This window comes from Leptonychotes weddellii, chromosome 2, assembly GCF_054177405.1.
Source record: "Leptonychotes weddellii isolate Sample4059 chromosome 2, ASM5417740v2, whole genome shotgun sequence".
Taxonomy (NCBI): Eukaryota; Metazoa; Chordata; class Mammalia; order Carnivora; family Phocidae; genus Leptonychotes; species Leptonychotes weddellii.
Window position 1 is genome coordinate 89,635,991 of NC_138370.1, and position 23,600 is coordinate 89,659,590.

The 23,600-nt window shown below is 36.4% G+C and overlaps 1 protein-coding gene and 1 long non-coding RNA gene across 10 annotated transcripts in view; one reads left to right on the forward strand and one right to left on the reverse strand.

Annotated features, from left to right (window-relative positions):
• LOC115942825 (uncharacterized) overlaps positions 1-23,600 on the forward strand; it is a 455,446-nt gene that overhangs the window by 99,797 nt on the left and 332,049 nt on the right. The gene's annotated exons all lie outside the window — the stretch shown is intronic.
• Positions 1-23,600, reverse strand: part of LOC102741513 (N-deacetylase and N-sulfotransferase 3) — a 163,769-nt gene that overhangs the window by 73,083 nt on the left and 67,086 nt on the right. For all 3 annotated transcript variants that reach the window (XM_081812939.1, XM_081812938.1, XM_081812937.1), the window contains 2 exons: positions 6,469-6,654; positions 916-1,044 (listed from right to left, as the gene is read on the reverse strand). In XM_081812939.1, coding sequence (XP_081669065.1) covers positions 916-1,044; positions 6,469-6,654 — 315 coding nt within the window. The remainder of the gene's footprint in view (positions 1-915; positions 1,045-6,468; positions 6,655-23,600) is intronic.

Sequence of the window (23,600 nt, forward strand, 5' to 3'; positions counted from 1 at the left end):
GGGAATTGGAGGGGGAGACGAATGATGAGAGACTATGGACTCTGAGAAAAAACTGAGGGTTCTAGAGGGGAGGGGGGTGGGGGATGGGTTAGCCTGGTGATGGGTATTAAAGAGGGCATGTATTGAATGGAGCACTGGGTGTTAAACGCAAACAATGAATCATGGAACACTACATCAAAAACTAATGATGTAATGTATGGTGATTAACATTACATAATAAAATTGAAAAAAAAAAAGGAAGAGGTGGTAGATCTATACAATGGAATATTACTCAGCCATAAAAAGAATGAAGTCTTGCCATTTGCAATGATGTAGATGGAGCTAGAGAGTATTATGCTAAGTGAAATAAGTCGGTCAGAGAAAGACAAATACCATATGATTTCACTCATATGTGGAATTTAAGAAACAAAACAGATGAACAAAGGAAAAAAAAGAGAGAGAGGCAAACCAAGAAACAGACTCTTAACTATAGAGAACAAACTGATGGTTACCGGAGGGGAGGTGGGCATCGTTGATGAGCATCAGGTGTTGTGTGGAAGTGCTGAATCACTATATTGTACATCTGAAACTAACATTATGCTCTATGTTAACTGGAATTCAAATAAAAACTTAAAAAAGATCTTGTTCTCCATAAAAGCAAGAAATCTCTGAATTCTGAACACTTTTCAATGCAAAGGAGGTTCTGGAGCACTCTCTTGGCTTTCCATAAGTTCCTCATGTCACTGCTCCTTGTAGAATGCGTTTGCCCTCATCTCCAGATGTGGTTCCATTGAATTTTTTTCTGTTTTGGAGCTAAAACTTCATATTGAATTGGCTGACACTACCCAAACTCTGGCCTTTTTGTCAGGGTAATTTTCAGCCACCCTGTCATTTTTCATCATTTTTTTCTTTTGGAGAATAACTCAAAGTACTTACTGGATTGAGAACCACAGTGAAGAAAAGTTCACCTCCTTGGATACTCTTGTCCAGCTCTTTAGGACCTCCTGGATATTCTTTGTAGAAAATTGTGTGAGTGAAAAGCCCACAGGTTTGTCTTGGAAGAACCTGAAGGAAGAATAAACAAGTAAGGAAAAAGTTCTTTCAACCATTAATTTGTTGAAACTTGGGGTTTTTTTCTCATGGAAGCTGATGCATAAGCTGGTGTCATTATTCAACTCTTAACTAAGACCCAGAAAATCCTTCACACTCTGGGAATGCAAGAATGACATCAGTAAAGAAAATACTGAAGAAAGTTGAAGAAATATTTTAAAACTAAGATAGACTTTGAATTATTTTAGCCACTTGTCTATTTTAAATCTCCAAATCAGTACTGCTGCTATGAAGCATAGTATGTTCCAGCATCTTAAGAAATAAAAAAGAAGTGAAAATGAGACTTTAAAAATATTGGAATTGTCTACCCTGTAATCTAGTAGGCAAAAATTTTAAGGATAATACTTTCTGCCAAAGTCTACACATGCACTAGAAAATGAAGTCAATTATTAACTTAATGTGATTCTTAAGAAATGACGGTATTATGCTGAGTGAAATAAGTCAATCAGAGAAAGACAATTACCGTATGGTTTCACTCATATGTGGAATATAAGAAACAGGGCAGAGAACTGTAGGGGAAGGGAGGGAAAACAGAATGGGAGGTCATCTGAGAGGGAGAGAAAACATGAGAGACTCTTAACTATAGGAAACAAACTGAGGGTTGCTGGAGGGGAGGTGGATGGGGGGATGGGGTAACTAGGTGATGGGTATTAAGAAGGGCACGTGATGTGATAAGCACTGGAGTGTTATATGCAACTGATAAATTATCTCTACATCTGAGACTAATGATGTACTATAAGTTGGCTAATTGAGAGGCAGGTGGGTGGCTCAGATGGTTAAGCATCTGCCTTCGGCTTGGGTCATCATTCCAGGGTCCCAGGGAGTCTGCTTCTCCCTCTCCCTCTACCTCTCCCCCTGCTTGTCCTCGCTCTGTCTCTCTCTCTCTCAAATGAATAAATAAAATATTAAAAAAAATAAATTGGCTAATTGAGTTTAAATAAAAAGAAATGAGATTTTAAATTCGAACAAATATTTGAGACACAAACCATAGTGTCTTCTCCAGTATGGAAGGACTACTGCCCCAGATTTTAAGTCTGAAGCCTGCCAGTTCCAAAAGTTAAAAAGAGATTATGCTTTTGATTATTAATTTTTATAAACTGTCATAAACAATAATAAAACATCATTTAGGAAAAAACCTTATTTTCATCCTTTGTATATGAAAGCCATTATTTGTTTCACTTATACACATTCATGATAAGGGTATGTTTTTCAAATTCTTACAGCTTTTCTGGTAAAATAACAGTGCAATTATAAAAGAAAGTGTGAATTAGTGCTGTGCAGGATGGTACAATCTTTAGCTAAATTTTATATAACGACTTCATAATGACCTGTGTTTCTCACTGTATACTTGAAGTAGTAGACAATTAATGAATATACTTTGGAGAGCTACAAGCTTACAGAATCTTAAATATACAAGTCTTCTGCTTATTGTCCTCAGTAAATTGATCTTCATTTTTTCTGTCTTTATTCTTAAAGCACATCTGGCTCAGTACGTGCTTTCAAAATATTACCTATGTAGGACTTTTCATGCTTTGCAACCTTCTACAAATATACTAGTTCTTTCTTTTTAGTTTTTGTATTATAATCAATTTCAATCTAGTCCTTGAAAGTTTCTTACAAAAAACACAATTCTTAGCTCAATCAGTATATCATACATTGCTGTGTAAATTGAAACTTTATATATCCTATTTATTTTTGTAAATTGGTCAAATATCCTTGGGAGCTATTCTATCTTGGTGAAATAGTTAAAAGAACTTCAATTTATTGCCAAGTATTAGCTCTGGTGATGTTTATGTTTAAAAGTACTACACATTCTGCAAAATCAATGGCAAACAAGAACCCGGTGCAAAGATATTCTAACTGAATTAAATATATTCCCTAACAATTCATGAAAATATCACTTTCCTGGAAATCAAAGCTTTACACAGCATTTACTCATTTTTTTTAAACAAATACATATTCTCAACTCTATGTAAGTCCATGTGGGAGAACACAAAGATATATTCTTTCTACTCTTGAAGAATTTATATCAGAATAAAGAGAAATGCCCCAAAGCTAAATAATGAAGTGCCCACATGTGATCAAATGCTAGGTTAGTTTTACATTTTAAAAGTGGATGATTCTGAATCACTTTTGGGATTCAGTTTGAATATCTTGCTTGAAAAACTATGGAAACATAAAGAGCTGTCTTTGGGACTTGATTGCCTTGCTGATTCTATGCAAAATGGAGAGAGAAAAGAAATTTGAGTTTTGTCTATTTCTCAAATTATTTGAGTTTGAACACTGAGAAGAGGAAGTGCAAGGGCTTTACCCTGCAACTCTGGGAAGGATAAGAGCCGAGAGGATAAGAGCTACCATGAGCCCTAGGATGATCAGCGGGCCACCACAGGAGGCTGAGGAGATACTTAGAATGTGACAGGGTCATATTCCATTGTCTTGCTCACTGAGCTCAATGCTACAGACACTGAACATGTTCCTTGAAATAGCTCTCTTGTGTTAGAGAAGGAATGAGAGAGGGTTTTTTATTTTTTTGTTGTTTGTTTTTTTGGTACTTTGCTATGGACTGCCCTGTAGAACTGGTTCTGGGACTGTAACACTATCAAATTCAAACTTTGAGACATTGAGGAGACTATGGAAACCTTGCTGACAATAACTGGGAGATGGTTAAGAAAGCCTAACCAACAAAAGTCTTGACCAATGGGACCTGAAGCCAATATCCTGTACCTAAGACCTAAACCTGGAGCCGCTGTCAACAAATGCTTCTAGAAGCCACCAGTAAAGACCACCTAGGAGGCTGGCAGCATGACTAATGGGAATCTTTATCAATGGACACCTCCATTAGAAACAGAAAGTAGATAATCAGGATCTGTAGTCTAATTGCTTAGAGGGCTCTGGCTTTCTCCAGAGAGTCACATTTAGCAACCAGGGGTTAGGGTAGAGAGTCCTGGTTTTTCCTTAATTTCTTACTGAATGAAGACCGAATTTGTCTAGCAGGCAAAGCACTAGGACTGGAAACCCAGAGACTCTGGTTAGGGCACAAACACCTTGAAATGTAGTAGGCTTTTATATTCTTAGCGGAGTTATAAGATGATCTGTTATGGGAATTCACAGGACAGTAGGCCTGAGTTAGCTGCTCAGCTGTTATACACCAAGGTGCTTTACATTAAATTATAGGATATGGGCTTGATATTGAGGAATAAAGGGAAGAAGAGTAGGTAGAGAGTGGTCAGAAAGTCTTTCAAGGTAGAAAAAATGACAAAGACATGGACACAGTAATGCTGTTTTAGAACTTTTGGGCTGGAGTGAGTCTGTATTAGCTACGGGAAAACAGAAGATAGAAAGGTAGATTTAATCTAAACTGTTTTTGGATACCTGAAGAGCAAGTTAAGGGGTGTGGAGATAATTGGAAGTATCAAGGTTAGGAAGGCCCAAATGAAGGCAGTGTTTTAAAAAGAATAAAAGTTTGGCACTATTCTGTGGGATAGGCTGTAGTGTGGGGGGTAAATGGAAGCTATAAACAAAGTAGGAACCAGCAGCACAGTTTACACATGAAATCAAGGCAGTGAATTAGGCTGTGGGAAACTAAGGGAAATAAAAATGTATTGTAAAGGAATTACTGATGGAATGTAGAGACTGGAAGTTGGAAGGCAGTGGCCAGCATGATTTTGAATTGCAGAACTGAATTAGGAATAGCAGGATCAATATAGCTGGCTTGAAGAGAAGTAATGAGTTTCATTTAAGGCCTTTGGAATTTGATTTGTGAATATTAAAAAAAAAGTTTCCCTCATCTCATAAAACAAAATGTGGGTGTGATTTTTTCTTTTCATTCTCTTCCTAGGAAGGCATATTGGCTCTTGTGGTCTTAACTTGCACCTCTAGTTGGATGACTCCAAGCCATGTTCTCTCTCTTTTACTGCATAATCAACTGCCTGCTGAGCACTTCCCACTTGGACATTCTTATCCAAGAGCCCACAAAGCAAATATAGAGGCTTTCATGGATTGCTACAAAACTGGAGCCATAGGGACACTTCCATCAAAACAGGAAATCTATGAGAGCCTTTATTACCTGTAAGATTTGTGCATTTATAATACAGGTAAACTATGTTTTCAGGAGAAACAAAAAATGAACATACCCCATGGGACACAGCCAAGCAAATTTTCTGGCAATACAGCCAGAAACAGAAACAAAAGAGGACAACATTTAATAAAGTCCTTAGAGACTTACGTTCACTATTCTACTAAGACTGCATATGATTTAGAAATGGCAGGAAAGTATTGAATACTCTTGAATTATAACCCAGGTGTCCTAAACTCTCTCTGGTCAAAAGGCTGGCAACTTGAGGCATAGGAGTATATTTTCCAAAGAAGAAGGGCAGACGGGGCTGAAATAGAGCCATTATGTCCCCATCTAGCATTTACAACAGTTTTTAATGAGGAAAAAGTCAAGATGCAAGTTGATCCAAATTAAATGTCATTATCCATTCTGTAATTTTTGCAGACATTAGAAAACTGTCTGAAAAGAAGTGAGTTACACCTACTTCTAGAGAGTAGGCATCTGGTCAAACGTAGTCTGACAGAGAGTTCCAGTGCCTCACCACACAGTGTTCTGTGTGGTATTTCTTCCCAGGGTGAGTCTAAATCAGGAAGTCGCTTCCTAACTTCATCAGCACTCTTTGGATTTTCTAGTTTGGGCAAAAAGTAGGATTTAGTTCCTTTGGGAGGCCACACAAAGTATTAGGTAATAACATATCTTGACAGTATGCAAGTGTCACCAATGTAAAAAATAAAAAAACAAAAACACAAAATAGGGAAGCTTTGGAGAGAATTTGACAATGGATGCAAATGACTTAATTAACTTCATCTGTTACATTCGTACTCCGTATTATGATCTGTTAGTGATTATGCAGGACTTCATGTATAGCTTCTTGTTGTAAGTAGTCAAGTTTTTTGTTTGTTTGCTTGGTTTGACATGGTAAAGAGAACAGTTTAACTTGTAAAAGAGCAGCATGGTTAATAGAGAGAGAGTTGGTTTTCGTTTTACATACTAAGTAACTTTTTGAAGAGATAATGGCTTCTGTAAACTATCTGCAAGTCAGATATATTATTTCCTTAGTATTTTAACATCAGTTCCTGGTTAATAGTAGTAGTGTCAGTAAAAAAACAAAACAAAACAAACATTTTATATTCAAAGAATTGTAAAGAAGTGACTTTAATTAAAACATCCTTTGCTTAGATATGATAAATATACTTCCTCCAGCAGGAAGCTTTTCCTATAGTTAAGCGCTCAACATTTTGCTCTTCTCTTTTGTTCTTTCTTCAAATGAAGAATGTAAATCTGGAAGAATTAGTTGTACCCTATGCATACCGGAGGAAGCTCACCATGATGTTTTTGTGGATGAAGCCCCTCCGATATCTAGCTGGTTTCAGATGTGGATATTCTTCAGTGCTGGTGATTCTAATATTCCAAACCTTCTTCCAGGCCTCATAAAGCTGAACATGTACAGGGTAGACGCCCGAATGGTGAGGGGCCACCGCGTAGCCCATGTCGGTAGGAATGCCGTGCTCCTAAGACCAAGCAAATGTTAATTAGAATGTGGGAAAATTTATCTTGATCCTATTTTTACCCCAGGATTCTCAAATGTACTATAAATGCATTTGTTTAAATCCATCATTACTTAATTGTATTGTAAAATTAAGGTGACAAATATTACGACCTCTAGGTGTCATGAAGCCTGGTAATCATTCCACCAGTCTTGATGTTAATACATTTGTGTTTAAGAGGGGGCGAAACAGGACTAATGATTTTAATGAATAACTTGAAAGAGTCTGCACTTAGTGCATTTTGTCATAGCCACCCATTCTTCTCACAATTTCAATAAATTAAATGACAAGCGCTTGCAACAAACAACACTCAGCACTCCCCACAAAAATAAGACCAACATTTATTAGAGGGATAGAACACATTCCAAGTTCACTAGACCTGTTAACAGGATTTTATTTTGCCTGTTGCCCAGGTTCTACCAAACTTGCCACATTTCTGCTGGTCCCTCAGCATGTGGGCCAGTAATAGAATATGTTCCCTGCCTTGGAGGAAGCACACACCTGCAATGAGAAAATGTGTTAAATCTTACAGAGCAATTTTCTTTGAAGTTGAAGTCCTGGTTATAGTAAAAGTAGAAGGTACTGAAAAAGCCAAATAATCTGGAAATTTAGTTGGCTTGAAGTCAAGATTTTGTATGTAAAATGAGTCCAGTTAAAAAAATAGTTTTAAAATCACACATACAATACGTATGTACATGCCACATATCTTCTGTTCAGTTGGCCCTGACCAGGTCAGAAAATTCCAAAAATAAATTTATGTGACATCCGGATATATTGGAGGGGGTTTGGGGAAACCTTGTATAATTGTCATTGTTCTTCTTCATTTGAGTTGGTCCCTTAATACATAGAGGAATCTTTTGGCATAGAGGGAAATTGCATAGGCGTAAAAGATGAAACATGTCTTTTATAAAAAGAATACCCATGGCTTCAGCAGTAGATGTGTATTTTTTCTCCTGAAAAATAGTTTATTTTTCTGTCTGTATTTTCAATTGCTTTATAGTCTTCAAAAGTTCCACCCAAATAGGCCTCCTTTGAATTAGTCATGGCTTTTCTTCGTGCCAAAGAACAATTTCACATACAGAGAACCATAGTATCAGGCTGCTAAATATATTGAATTGTAGAAATACGCTCCAAGTGGATATGGAAAAAGAAGCTAGCTTTGTTTGGCTAGTTTGTATGGTTAGCTTTTTTTTTTTTCCCCCAACTTATATAATAACAGGAGGTGAAGGAAGTACATGAAGCCTGTGAAAGAAAGAAAATGGGTTGCCAATAGTTTGTTGTTCCTTAAGTATCTGCCTGACTCCCTCCCTCAGCATAAAAGACCCTCAACATTTGGTCCCAAACCTGTCTACACAGCCTCATCTCCTACCAGCATTCATCCTCCCCACCCCCAATTTCTGATGATTCCCTTCAAGTCTTTGCTGTACACTGTATGCACTGTCCCCCTCAAGTGGAATGGCCCTTGCCCCTTATCTTGTAAATTCTCTTCATCATTTAAGAGTGCGTTCAGTCAGATGTACTGGAATTGCTGAAAAGGGGAGCTGCTGCATTTGTGCGGCGAGAAAGGGAATGAGTGGTATTAGAGTGGAGTGGCCCATGCCTGTGTTTCTGAAGGGTGACAAAGTTTTGTGTTCTTCATTGTATTTGCATCTTTGTAGAAATGGCCATATTTAATAGAATTGCTATTATATCATTTAGAATTTTGCTAAAAACAGTTGAAATATCTCACTGCATTTCTTTTACTGGTTTTTAGAAACTCAAACTAAAGCAAATTTTTTCAACTAAAAATAATTCACCAATCCATACTTTGTGTTAGAAAAGGTCAGTGAAGTACTCATCTAAATTGGTTTAAAAATAGGGGTGCAGTGATCATGGACCAGGTGATAGAAAATGAATTTTAGTCATTGAAATTTAAAGAAAAAGAAATCAACAATTATAGGTTAACAGTTTCTTAAGAAGCAAGGATGAAATTCACAATGATAGGAACTGTATTATTAAATTCAAATATCTCCAGATTTGTAAGAAATTATGCTGAGCTCAAGGTAGTTTTCAATGCCTATAAGTGGTCGGCTCTGTGTGCAGGAGGCCCATGTAAGAATAGGATGGTCCTGCACAGCAGGGACACTTTCCTTCTTTTGGAATATTCCCAAATATTTGGGGACCAATGTATGAGCAATCTTGTTTTTATTTCCAGCTTTTGACACTGAAGAAATACTGAGGCTTCTTCATCTCATCTTTTGTGTGCTCGTGCTATGTGTCACAGTGTTAGGAAACTCCACTTCTGGAGTCAGATATATCTGGCCATTTCACTCTCCCGTTTTCTACCTGTGTGGCCTTTGGCAAATGATTTATTTTTTATTTTTTTATTTTTAAGATTTTATTTATTTGACAGAGAGAGACACAGAGATTTATTTATTTATTTGTTTTTAAAGATTTTATTTATTTGTTTGACCCAAGAGAGAGACAGCAAGAGAGGGAACACAAGCAGGGGGAGTGGGAGAGGGAGAAGCAGGCTTCCCGCTGAGCAGGGAGCTGGATGCAGGGTTTGATCCCAGGACTCTGGGGTCATGACCTGAGCCGAAGGCAGACGCTTAACAACTGAGCCACCCAGGTGCCCCTGGCAAATGATTTATGACCTCTAAGCCTCATGTCCTGTTCTCTAAAATGCTAGTCATAGAGTACTTATCTTGAAGGGGTTCAGAGTAAATTAAATAATATTACATAGGGAAAGCATTTAGTGCATGATAGATATTCAATGTATGTTGTTTATTGTTGTCGTTACTGCCCTGCCTCCATTTTTTTTTTTTAATAAGCTATGATCCTACTACTCAACTATAATGTGGATATTATGAAACCACCAGGCCATCTTTTTATCAGTAAAAGAGCTATTAGACCCTCTTTTCTGTTTTCACTGTAGATTTTGGGATTCTGTCATGTGAGGATTCTGTGACGTGTATCTTAAATTCTCTTCCTGTGCCTGCTTCCCTCCTGATCTGTCCAAATAGTCACAACCAGCGCCATGTGGCTCCAGCCTATAAATCACTGAGAGTTAGTAGGAAATCTTTTAAAAGAGCTTTAGATAAAGGCAACATAAAATGGCCCCCAAATTTGCATTCAATATCAGAAAGAACACTGGAAGTGTTCTTGCATGGAAAAGTTTGGGCTAAGATGTAGGTAGTGTGTTTGGGAAGGCAGACTATCAGGTTTTAGAGGGTTTAGCCACGATGCTTAATTCTTGACTGATTATTCTCTTCCAAATCTTTTAATTTGAAATTAAGCACATATTATTTTGTTATCTGGGGCCAAAAGTCTAAAATGTTAGCTTAAAAAGTTAATTCTCCTTCTTCATTAATTCTTGAAAGCAGCATCTTAGTTCCAGGAACCCGTAATCCATATCAAGATTTTCCTAGTGGAGGACATGGACCAAAAAGGCTGGGATGATGGCTATGTTACTATAAAATGTAAGTCTGATACTTAGAACAAAGTGGGATTAATGAGTCTCACAATTGAACTCTTCATCTCCACCTCTCAACTCTACCAGATATGCTCTTTCTCCAGGGTTCCTCCATGTCATTAAATGACACTATCAGCCATCAGCCAACTCATGGCTATGTAGGAAAAGTTAGATTTTTGTTCTTGACATCTCTTTCCTCATTCTGTCCTGAATCCAGGCTATTATCATAGCCTATCAATACTACCTCCAGTATGTATCTTAAATCTATCTACTTTTCTCCAATTCGGTCATCACCATTACCTGGCCTCATCTACCATTTTATTCCATGGGCTTGTAGCACAGACTCCTAACTCGTCTACCCATTTCCTCTCCGGCTACATCCATCCATTTTCTACATAGCAGCCAAAGTAATATTTAAAAGTCACAAATATGATCTTATAACTTTCTATTTAAAATCTATCCTTGATTTTTCCTTGCATTTATGATAAAATACAAAATTCTTAGGATATTTCCAAGCCTTGCATGATATGACCTTTGCTTCTCTCTCTAGTCTCATTTTACACTATCCTCCACCCTTCACTGTATTTCAGTCACGTTAATCTTTTCCTGAAACCCACCAAGTGCTTTCCTACCTTAGCATCCTCCTATATATTGTTTTCTCAGACTGGAATGTCCCTACTCCAACTCTTCCCGTGGATAAATGTGATACCTCTTTTTGATAACTTATTTTGTCATATCTACAAAGAAGACTTTACTGACAAGTTCTGATCTAAATTAAGTCTATATTAAGACTTCTCTTATAGCCTTCATTTCTTTTTCATAGTACACAGCACGATTTGCAAGTGAATATTGGTCTGTATAATTATTTCTTAACGTCTGTCTTCCTCACTAAATGATAGGCTCTGCAATTCTGGGTTCTGTTTCATCCACTGCTATAAGCCCAGTATCTTGCCAATAGCAAGCAGTCAATAAATACTAGTGAGTAAGTTTGTGAACTGATTCTGACCACCTCCCTCTTATGCTAACTTTCTCAATGATCTCCGTTAAACTCTCAGTTCACCCACAGACATATGGGTAACTCACAGGGAAATTTAATACTTATATAAGTAATATTTGAAAACACTTTTGAGACTGTAATTAAAAATTATTATTCAGGTGCAAGACAGACATATTTATTTATTATTATGAACTTATATATTTAAATTCTATATAGAATAAAAATTGTAAGATTTTCATAAATTATGCATTTAAATACTTCCAAATAGATGTGAAGATAATACATTTTTATCAAGCAAAAAGTGATGCTATATTCCTTAGAAAAATTCCCCAAAAAAACTAAAAGAAAAAAAGAGAAAAAAATTGGTATTCGGGTATTTGAGCAACACTGAAGAATCAGTTTATTATAATCTTTGATAATATTTACTTAAATTCTTGCTAGTATAAGAATGGTATTTTACCTTTTTAAATTTGAGTCTAGTTTATACATGATGTTACATCAGTTGCAGGTGTACAACTTAGTGATTTGACAAGTTTATACATTATGGTATGTTCACCCCAAGTGTAGCTACTGTCTGTCCCATTCCGTCACTATTACAATATCATTGACTCTATTTCTCATGCTCTGCTTTTTATTTCTGACTTACTCATTCCATAACTGCAGGCCTGTATCTCCCACTCTCCATCACCCATTTTGCCCAACCCCCTGTCTCCCTCCCCTTTGGCAACCATCAGTTTATTCTCTGTATTTATAGTTCTGATTCTGCTTTTTGTTTGTTTATTCTCTTTTTTAAGATTCTATTTATCAGTGGAATCATACGGTATTTGTCTTTCTCGGTCTCACTTATTTTGCTGAGCGTAATAGAATAGTAGTTTTTAAATTTTTTAAAAATATTTTTCTCTGAATCTTTATAAATAGAACCTTTTAAATTTCCATTCATGACTAGACTTGTTGCCTATTTCCATATTTCTCAGATTAGCAAGTTTAAAAACCAATGTAATTAGAAAACCCCACAATGATAGGTAACCAAATAAACATTCTATACTCTATAGCAGAAAAAAAAATCTAAAACTTCATTACAACATAGTTTGGAAAAACTTATAAGTGTTTCTCTGCAGTTAATTTTGGTTAGAATGTCCCACTTCCTCAGTATACAGACTTTCATTCTTTGGTTAACTATATCATAGTACGAAAATTTGCATTTACAGTTTACATGGGTTTATGATAAAGTTTCTGTATGTTTACATTTGGTAGTATGTTTTGGAGCTGTTTCTAGAAAAAAAAATTGTTTTGCTTTGCTTTTTAAAGTGGCTTCCTTAAAAGCTATTGCTTTTCACATAGAAAAGAATAAATTTTCCCAGATGATAGGAGCATACTTGAAAAATGAAATTAGAACTTTTTAACCTAAAAGACATATGAGTGCATGTGCATACATGTGCACACACACACACATGTATTCACGCAATATATATGAAGAAAATGGTTTATGAAACTAGGCCCTTAAATTTGAGGAGCACTTTAATGTTTCTAAAGACAATTTGTTTTCCTAAAGTGAAACTAATGGGCCACACAGGAATGTGAGCTGATGGGAGCCCATAGGGCCTCTAGTATCTGGAGGAGTCCTGTAGCAGTTGCCATGATGGGGAAAGTAAGAAATGGCAGTGAAGGTAGCCCAATACATGCAGAATTATTATCCCAATGAAGCTGACTTTCTTCTTCACTTAGAACAAAACCAGGCAAGTCAGGATTTATCTTTAGGTTAGGGAATTAAGGTTTGGAACTGAATGCTAACATTGTCAATATTAAAATAGGTTCCTGTGACAAATGATGGTATCTCTGGTATGGTTTGAAATAAAAGATCCTGAGAGAAATAATTACCTAGTATAAGAATCTGGTTTTTATTTTTTTTCAATTGTGCAAGTAGTCACTGATGTTCGGATTTAAAATTCTGTGCTTCTGTGATACAATCTGTGTGGCTTTAGAAGTGGTTTTATATTCAGGTGCTAAATATAAATGCACCATCTTTAATCCATGATCAAATCTTAAGCTAACACGTGTAATTTTCCACCTATAAATTTAAGGAAGTAATAACCTCCTAAAATGTGATGGGCACATTTACACAAATTTGGTTAATATTTATAGGTTTGGCCAGTAGATTTATTTCTGTTTTTTTTTAAACATGGTAATATTTAATTCATCATATAAATTTCTGTTTGCTGGTTGGTATGTGAAAAGTCTGCTGTGATGATCATGTTGTTTTTAATATATTTGGTTTAAGAGTTTAAACTCATCCTCTGTTGGCAGCTATTGTATAATAAAGAGTTTGGCTGGTCTTCATCATCCCTGGTTCCTGGAAGATAAGCCTGAAATCCTCAGATTTTCTTGAGTGATAGGAATGTGTTTGTTATTGATGGTGGGCCCCTGAGACCATATCTGAGTCATGCTAACAAGATGACTCAGAATGTGGTTTGGCCATGCCAGAAAGGCGACCCACGTAATTAGAGAGGTGGGGCTTTGAGCCAGGTGATATTGGCCTAACTTCCAGGTAGGGGAGGAGAATTGGAGACTGAGTTCAATCCCATGACCAGTGATTCAATCAATCATGCCTATGAAATGAAACCCCAATAAAAACTCTGGACACCAAGGCCTAGGTGAGCTTCCCTGGTTGATTTTCTTATGGGTCCAGAAACCCCAGGAAGGTGATATTCTTTGTCTCACAGTTTGGATCTAAAAGAAGCATGCCTACAGTAACAGAAGTCTTTGGATTAAAGTGTTAAAGGTGTTAATAATGAAATTTTGTGAAATAGAATGACATTATAGTAACTCATAGAACAGAAGTATGACCTTACTACTCTGAAGTTACTCAGCTCTGGAAAAGAATATATAGTGTTTCATCAACTACATTGTGAGAAAATAATCTTATTCTTCCCATATCTAAAGATACCCAAATCCATGACAATGGAATGGTTGGTGTCTACCAAGAGTCTCAGGGATAGGGAGAGCATAGTATCATGGAGAAAGCACAGATGTAGGAGTCCTGGGCTCAATTTCAGGGCCACCCTTCATTTGTTGTGGGCCTTTGGCAGGTCTCCCTAAGCCTCACTTCCTTTGCTTGCCAAGTAGGGGTAACAAAACTATTTATAAAGAGTTGTAGGGAATGGCAACATTATTGGTCATTATTGGTCAATTACTATGTAATTTCCTTTCATTTTATTAACATTATTCTGTTTCTGTTTTAAACAACAAAAGGACAAGGAAAAATGGTAAATTAAGAATCCTTCCACATCACCTCTAGCCTTCAAAAAACTCTTCAGAATTCTTTTTTTTTTTTTTTAATTTCATTTAATTATTTGACACACAGAGACAGAGAGAGAGCACAAGCAGGGGGAGTGGCAGACGGAGAGGGAGAAGCAGGCTCCCCAGTGAGCAAGGAGCCTCATGTGGGGCTCGATCCGAGGACCCCAGGATCATGACCTGAGCCGAAGGCAGATGCTTAACTAACTGAGCCACTTAGGTGCCCCCAGAATTCTTATTTAAGAGCAGACATTCCTAAAAGAAGACACACTATCACTATCAATCTTATCTAGAAAAAGTTTTACAAAAAAGTATGTATTTTTTTTCTGGAAAAAGTAATTGATATTATGTATAAAATGGGAGGTAAAAATACTCCTGGCAAACCATAAATCTGATAAGGCTGTACTAGCAATATCAGTAAAAACCCTCCTTGACACCATATATTCCCCTTCAAGTACTACCCCAAATTAACAGCTTAGTTATTTGAAAAACTTAAATGAAATTTAATACACCAAATGCGTTAAGAAATTCCAGTAACAAAAGTTAAGCTAATAATTCAGTGTCAATAATGAAATTTAACCTTCATTTTCTCTGGTAACCTCTAAGAAGGAGTTATCTGGGAGAGAGTGACAGATTTTCTTCTAGTCTTCCCTAATAATTATGTAATTTATTTTGAGTAAGTTTCTATTTAACAGAGCATAATGTTTTCCTCTCTTCGAGTTCCTTTCAGAATTTTTGAAGTGTCGTCATACCATTGTTGAGTGTTTCATAAGTAAACACACCACTAAAGGGTGTACTTTTGTAAGAATGCTCAAAGGAATGAAAACACTTGTACCTTGCATAGGCTAGGCTCATTTTTTTTTGAATTGCTGGAATTTCTTCAAGTAAACACATGAAGGAGTTTGTAGAAATATCAAAAATGAATTTATGAAGATTTTTTTTAATGCTGTAGCAAAATAACCAAAAATAAAATTATCTGGAGAGACAATAGAGGAATTGGAGGGTTTAGTTTAATCCAGCTTTCTCAGAGTGTGAAGTGATGAGCTTTATGTGGACCTTCGGGGTCCTCGAGAGGTAATAGAGCTATAAACAATTCAGGGACAGGCTCAAATTCCCAAGGTACCTGCAAGCACGTTTAATCTTTCTGAAACTGCACAGGTTTGATTACAGTAGGACTCTTTAAGTCTGTATTGTACCAATTTTAATTGAAGTTTAATATTCCAGAAAGAGAGAAAAGTTGATATTGCTCTTTGTTATAACTACTGCATGCCCTCTGGCATTTAAAATAGCCACCAGGACAGTTAACGCCTGTGGTGCTGGCTGCACAAACACAAGAAATCACATAAATTATATAAACGGCTATTTAAAAGAAAAACATGGTGAAAAGTAATTCTGATTATAAGGTTCCGGTGACAGCAGCAACCATGCCATTGATACTGACATTGACTGCTGTTACCAAAACCTTATAATCAGAGTGTTACTACTTCTCTAGAGAGTTATTTTACACAAATTCAGAATATTAAAATCTGACTTTTTGGGCTTTAGAGCTTGATAGGCCTGGGGTCAAATCCTTTCTCAGCTTTTCCCTGGCTGTGTGATTTAAGGAAAATTATTTAAGCGCTCTGAGCCTCACTTTCTGCACTTTCAATATGGGGCTGATGAGCCTCACAAGTGGTTGTGAGGATATTAACTGAGGACACGTGAAAAGCACTAAGCACAGTGTCTGGTAATTACCTGGAGGCTCAGATTTCTCTTCCTACATTTCATGTGGAGAGTCTAGAAGCTTTCTAACTGAAATGCAAGGTTCTGTTTCACGTAGGGGAATGGAATAATAGAATTTCAAGTTTCTCAATGTTCCCTGATCTGAGCATAAATTAAAGGGAAAGAATGGAGAACTAAGGAGGTTAGTTTGGATGTTGCTGCAATGATCCAGGTGCAGGATGAAAAATGTGGAAGTGGAGTCGGGATAGAAAGTTTTGAAATGGAGCAGGATATGGTGCAAAGAAAGAGCTCATAGAAATTGTTGAATGACTGTGGACACGGAGTGGGAGATATGAAAATGTCAAAGCAGGTGCAAGGTTAGCATTTGAGCGGACTTTACTGTCATATCTTCTCTTGCCATCACTTCCATCCCTGCCACGTTTATAATCACCTCTCAGAAAACAAATGCCCCTTCCATTTTAACTAAATGTAAGACGCCCAAAAAGGAAGGAGCAGTGAAAATTTAGTAGCAGCATGCGTGGATCTGGAAATAAACCTTTCCCCAGCTCCATCCCCACATCTGACTCCAGCCCACCAGTAAGAATTTCTTGGAGAATTCATAAAGGCTTTGAGTTCATTTTGTGTCCAAATAAATTTGGGCACTGAGGGACTATTTTCATGTAGGACATGTACTAAATTTATTTTTCTTTTTATAAAACCAGTTTAAATCACCCTATATGCGTTGGAGATGCAATGTAGAATTTTTTTTTTTTTTTTTTTAGAGATAAAGGAAAGGAATCGAAGAATAGTTTTCCACATTCTCCAGCTTGTTAGGGAGCATGAAGTCTTCCTATAGAATAGAAAAAGGTAATCCGGAAAGGCATTTACAAAGAAAAGGATTCAAAGTTCCTGAGGTAATCAAAACCACTTTCAGAAGTGTAATGATGTATCCATCTAAATGAGGAAAAATGCTGTGCCACTGTAGGAATGGGCAGGAGCTGGTGTCCTCACGTAGGTGAAATTCAGTTTTTAAGGAAAAGCAGCAGTTCATACTTGCATACTTTAAATAAGTATGCACAGATAGAAAATTGGGAAGCCCCAACCTTGATGTTATTTTTGACCTGTTACTACCTTTTGCTTCCTCATCATCCATCCAATAAGAAGCCCTATTGATTCTATTTCAGAAATAGTTTTCACATTGCTCTCCTTTATAATCTTACTTCTGTTGGTTTAAAGTCGGTCTTTATTTCTTCTTCCTTAATTACTTTCATAGTAATCCAATTTGTCTACTTACCTCCAGTCTCTCTGCTCCTCTCCATCCTCAATACTCCCACTCTAATGTTCTGTGATTCTACAGTCTATGTGGAAGTGACAGAACTCTGGGAAGGAGATGACAGTGTCATCTTGGAGTTCAAAGTGCTTAAAACGTGTAATTCTGAAAGTAATTAGATATGAAATTTCAACTTAGGAAAGCAGATTCTAAAACATTCTGATGAAAAAGGGTGAAGCAATTGCTAGGAGTATAGCTAAAGAGGGATAGGGGATTCAAAAAAATACAGTTTTTCACAGAGAATTATAATTATTCAAAACAAGGAAGAAAACATCTATTTAACATAGTGATTAAGAGTCAGAAACCTCTGAATTCAAGTGCCCGATCTGTGGCTTAGCTGTGTGGTTTGGAGCAATTACTAAACCTCTTCAAATATCAACTTTGTTTTCTATAAAATGGAGATGACATCAGAAGGGTTGTGATGAGGATTAAATTTTCTTTAAGATTTTTTATTTATTCGTTTGAGAGAGAGCGAGCAAGCGAGAGAGAACACCAGCAGGGGCAGGATTAAATATGATTAATAAGAGAAAAAATAAGATTATTAATTAAGAGTTCCAGCCACATATTGAAGAGTCAATATTATTAGCTATTGTCTATAGAAACTAACTACTTACAGGGCCCTCACAGACACCAGGGTTTAAAACAGGTACATGAGATGAAAGGAAGTGCACATAACCAAGGATGAAAAAAATTAACAGAACAAAATAAGCAGAAAAGGTAAAAAAATTAAGTGAAGGAGGCTAAAGTTCAAAGTGAGTTTATTTTCCATAAATTGCTAATTAAAAACAACTCTAATCAGCAAAAGATACACAAGAAATATCATTCCATGTTCACAGTTGGAGAGGGGGTGGCTGAAATACTTTGACGATCAGGGTAGAAAGCAGAAATGTCCAGTATCTTCTGATTCTACTTTCCCTATCAAAGAGAACAGCTTTTCAAAATATATATGATGGTATAAACATAAACTTAGATGAAAGACCTGATGAACTAAACTGTAAAGTATTATATACTAAAGTATTTCAATATTCTCCAGGTTCAGAAGAGCACATTTTAAGGTAATTAAAAAAAAGTATAGATTTTTGATTAACTTAAGACATGCTATTCTGAGCCTGTTCAACTTGATCAATAACTTGATGAAGATGCGCAAATCATACTGACAAAATATACTTGTAAGATATATGTATGACACAAAGCTAGGAAAGATGTAATGCATGTTAAATAACAGAATCAATCTTTATAAATGTGCTGATAGACTGGAACACTGAATACATAACAAATATGAAATGTTAAAGGGACAGTTTTAATCTCAATGCTAGCATTTAGTTAACAAAATCTATTGGCCAAAAACAAATACCTGAAGACTTACTAAATAGCTCATGGGCAGACACAGATATGATATGATGGTTTAAAAAATGTGATCTTTGACTACATAAATAGGAATAAAGTGTACATGAAGAGAAAAATGTTTTACTGTTTTCTGTTCTAATAATGGTCAACTTGGGGCAACATATATTGGGAAGCAGATTGACGAGTTGGAGGTTGTACAATTATGGCAACTGGGATGATGAGGGGATCTGAAAACCTATGGAATGCTTCAAGATACATAACTTAGACTGAAGTATATGTAACGGTATTAATCATGCCTTTTTATTTTCTATATTTCTGATGCTTTGACATCTGAGAGCTTGCCGACCCTGCAAAGACTGCCTCTCCCAGGGCTATCCAATTCCTAGAGATAATTAAACACCTACCCAAGAGCATGTTCTTCGAGTGCAAACCAACCAGTTCAGGCTCCCTCCTCTCAACTACTTCCTTCTTAAGCTGAGCTGCTCCTTCCTGCCTGCCGTAATCACCTCCTGGCCAGGTATAACACAATTAGGAAGAGTCCCTTTACAACAGTGATTGCTGAAATTGTCATCCAACCAGCCAATCCTAAACCTGTTTACCCTGCCTTGTCTTGCCTCTCCTGTAGAAACCACAGTAAAGACTCTTGCCCATGCATTCCCCTTACTCTGTTTCTTGATTGACTCTAGTGCTACCCCACGGTGCCCTGGATGGTGTGGTGTGCTCTCTCCTCTTTGGGAACTGTGAATATCAAACTATCTTTTCAATGGCAGTCTTCTGATCTGATGATCTCACCATACCCAAATAATAATAAAACCTACATTTTTAAACAATAATGATCTAATCTTAAGATCCAGAACAATATTTATTTATATTTTCATCTACCAAACATTGAGCACCTACTAGGTGTCAATCACCATTCTGTGTACACAACTACCTAGATCAGAAGAACAACTCTACTTGAATGTGTAGGATTGTCTTCCTCTTCTATAACTTACCTTCTGAGTACATTCATTCAAGTTCCTTGTAAATCATACAACTGATTATATTCAGGGGGTAATATTCAAAATATTTACCAGCCAGCATTCTCTGCAACTGATCACTCAGAACTGTTGCCTGCCATAGAGCTGGAGAGGGATGCTGGTGACTCGGAGCCAGGCCCCTTTAGTTGCTGAGCAGTTGGGAGGTTTGGGACATCCTGGGGGAGGGTCTGAGGTTAGCAGGGGGTAAGGGTAGTAGCACTGACACATTTCAATATTGGAATCAACTGGCATGGCCATATTAGAACTTTTACGTTGAATATTAGTTCTGATAATATATCCCTTGGTCTCCTCTTCTGTCTCTTGTCCTTACCAAGTTCCTTTCTATGATGTAAATTATAGACTTCACCTTATTAGTCATCATGCCCTGAGTAATGGCTAGTGGCTTTCTTAAACTGTGCTACTTGGATAACTCCAGAAGTGGTTTACCAGCTCAGGGTAGACTTTTACATCCTGATTTGAACTCTGTTTCTATTAGGACCACCAGAATTGTGCTTTGTTTTCAATATCAATAAAATAAAAACCTTATGTGTCTTTTTGTAAAGTGCTTCACTGAAGTGAAAATGATGGAATTCATTCATTTTCTAGCTGGCAAGCAAACTAATTAAAAGATTATCATATATTCCTTAAGCCAGCAAGTCTTTCAGTATATTTTAAATTACATTTTGATACTATTATCTTTATTTCCATATTAGAAAAGTTAATGTGCTCACTAATCTAAAAAGTTGCTCACTTGACAATAGACATTTCAGCTAATGTGAATTAGCAGTTCTGCTGAACTTGGAAAAGAAGGGGGGCAGAGGACACTATTTGAAGGAATAATGATAATGCAGTAAAAAAGTACAATCCTCAGCAAGATTTTATGTTTTCAGGATCAGAAACATTGTTCTACTACTACTAATACTATTGTCTGTAACAGTGTTAAGTATTATCTGATATTGGCAATGAGTTCTATGGTGAAAATTTCTACTAATTTTTTTACATTAAAATTAAGCCACCGTAATTTACCAAAAATGTTAGATCTAATTCTTCAATTGAGAGTATGTATCTTGATGATTTTTTGAGGCTTAAAAGCAGTAAGTTATTTACTTATTGAATGAAATTTTGTCCAATTCTAAAAGCTATACGATAGATATTTCAAACTGTGTTAGGTTATTAACAAATGTTACAATTAATCCTTGCCTCAGATATAGTACCTTTCAAAAAAACCCACACTTGGGAACATTTCATTTTAATACCTGAATTAGCCCATATTTGATACCTAAAAATATTTTCTAATCTGCCTCTAAAGCTGTATTTCCTGGTGGCTGTAACCATCAAATGCAAGTTTGCTTAAAGGATTTACTTGACCTTCCATAATAAGCTATTAGAGCTTTCAAAGCTAAATTAAAATGGACATCAAATTCCCTTGTGAGACAGAAGTGTCCACATTGTGCAAAAGGATAATAGATCAGATGCATTTGCTAAAACTCAGTGAAAATAACAGGTGTTTGGCTATATAGATGGTGATAGAGAATGCTCAAACAAAAGAGTTTTACATCATAGTCTCAGATTCTCTTAGCTGGAAAAATAAATGTTTTCTAATTCAATCACTCATTTGAATGTTGAATTTCATCCCTGAGATCCCGATCTTGTTTGAATACCCAGTTGCTCCCAGAGCAACACATTTGCTTCTTTCAGTTCCTTCACTGGGAGAAACACTCCTGCTCATGTTAAAATTCAGAGCCTCCAAGCTGGTGGAGAAAAGCAGGATGTTACCTAATTTAGACATGCGCTCTTATCAGCACAGGTTAAGCTTTTTTCATCCAGTGAGTTGAGAGTTGAGGCAAAATTTCCCCCAGAATAGTTTGCATTGAATTAAAGTAGCCTCTCTATCCGTGACAAAAGATACTCATTCATGTGGAAAGGCTCAGATTTAGTTGTTTGTCTCCTTTCCCAACATTTTAGAAACTCTGCCGATCTTAGGGAACCTCAGGGAAAAGTTGCCTTAGGAGACCCACCTCTAGTTCTCAATTTCTCTTATGTTATCAGAATTACCAAATATTCCTTTGGATTACCAGGCAGAAGGGAAATCTAGATTTACTCCTTTGAATTGGGTTGACAGACTAGTGAGAAAGCCTGGGGGGAAGGGGTGTGTTAGAATTCATACAGTTTTAGAAGACCTGGATTTCTGGGCTTAATTCTACCTCTAGTGAGCTTTATAATCCTGAGTGAGTCACTGTATTTCTCTGATTTTCAGTTTCCTTATCTATAAAGTGAGAATAAATATACCTATAATTCAAGGTTGTTTTAAGAATTAAAGGAAATAATACAGAATATATAAAAAACTAAAACCCTTTTCTCCTTATCGCTTTACATTTAACAGCAAAGCAGCTTTGTAACCCTAATGCCTTAATGGGAAGTGAAAGAGTTAACATTTGTTTAGAAGATGTATAGAATTCACATGAACCAAATGTCATCACAATAGAGAATAAGCTTTTAACCTTGAGGATTTTTGTTCCTCTTACCTGTCACTCTAAACACCTGAGGAGCCTAGGCAACAATTGAAGACGGCAATTTTCTGATACTGAATATATAATGATGATAAAAACAACAGCTGCTATTTACTGTTTGTTAGGTTCTAATCACTGTTCGCAATCGCTTTACATGCATATTCTTTCACGTGGTTATGGCTGGGAGGGACTGGTCCTGGATTTAGTCTTTTTTCTTGTCTGTCCTTTCCTGACAAAAAGAAATCCATGGGTCCTATATTTGATTAACATTAAAGAACACATTTGGCCTATTTCTGAATACCCTCTGCGACTGTTCTCTATGCCTTGAGGACCATAATTTGGGTTGTCAACCTGTAGTTAGGAATGATATTTCAAAGAAAATGTCCTTTGCCTGGCACTTGAGTGAGGAGTGAGAATGACCAAATTTCAGTGTGGGTAAATAGACAACTGCCTGTCTGGAGTCCTCCCATGTGTTTGAATTATTCTTTCAATTCATGATGCTTTTTAGTTGAGCATTCTTAAAAAATGTGTGTAATTCCTGTGCATGTCTGTTCTTACTAGGTATACTTTAAGTATTTACACTTGTTTTAAGTACAAACATAATATTCATTGATTCATTCATTCAAGTAATAATAGAACACCTATTATCTAGATACTTTTTTAGTGGCACAGGAATATAGATAGCAATGAATGTCATGTCATTCATCAAATCTGCCTTGATAAGCTGTTTTCTTTTGAAAGCAACCAAAAACAACAACAAACAACAAAAACCTCCCTGCTTACTTCCCAGTTTTTAATTTTTTATTAGTACTTTCTTTCACTCTATTTATGTATTTTATTCTTTCACAAATTCCTTTCTTTCTCCACAGATTAAAGAAGAAAATACAAAGTAATTTTCTTCTTCACATCCTTTCTTGCTGATTAATGTTGCTTATATCAGCAAGTCTTAGACTTCTGAAGATGACAAAATTAATGTTTGCTGTGTTGAGAGAGTTTTTAGTGCTCTCCATTAAAAATTGAGACAATGTTTACACACTCTTACATGCTGTTTACCATTTTGTTTATATCCCGTGATGGAAAAAGGAGGCTCTTCATCTCACAAGAGTTTGAAAATTCTATCAGAACATTTTCACAATATTGGTATGGAGGACTATTCTCATCTTCTTGACAAAATGTCAATGGATGGCCGTGGTGCACTTGAAACTGCGTATCTGTTTTGGGCAGTCACTGAAATTCAAAGACAAGTATGGGCTCCTAA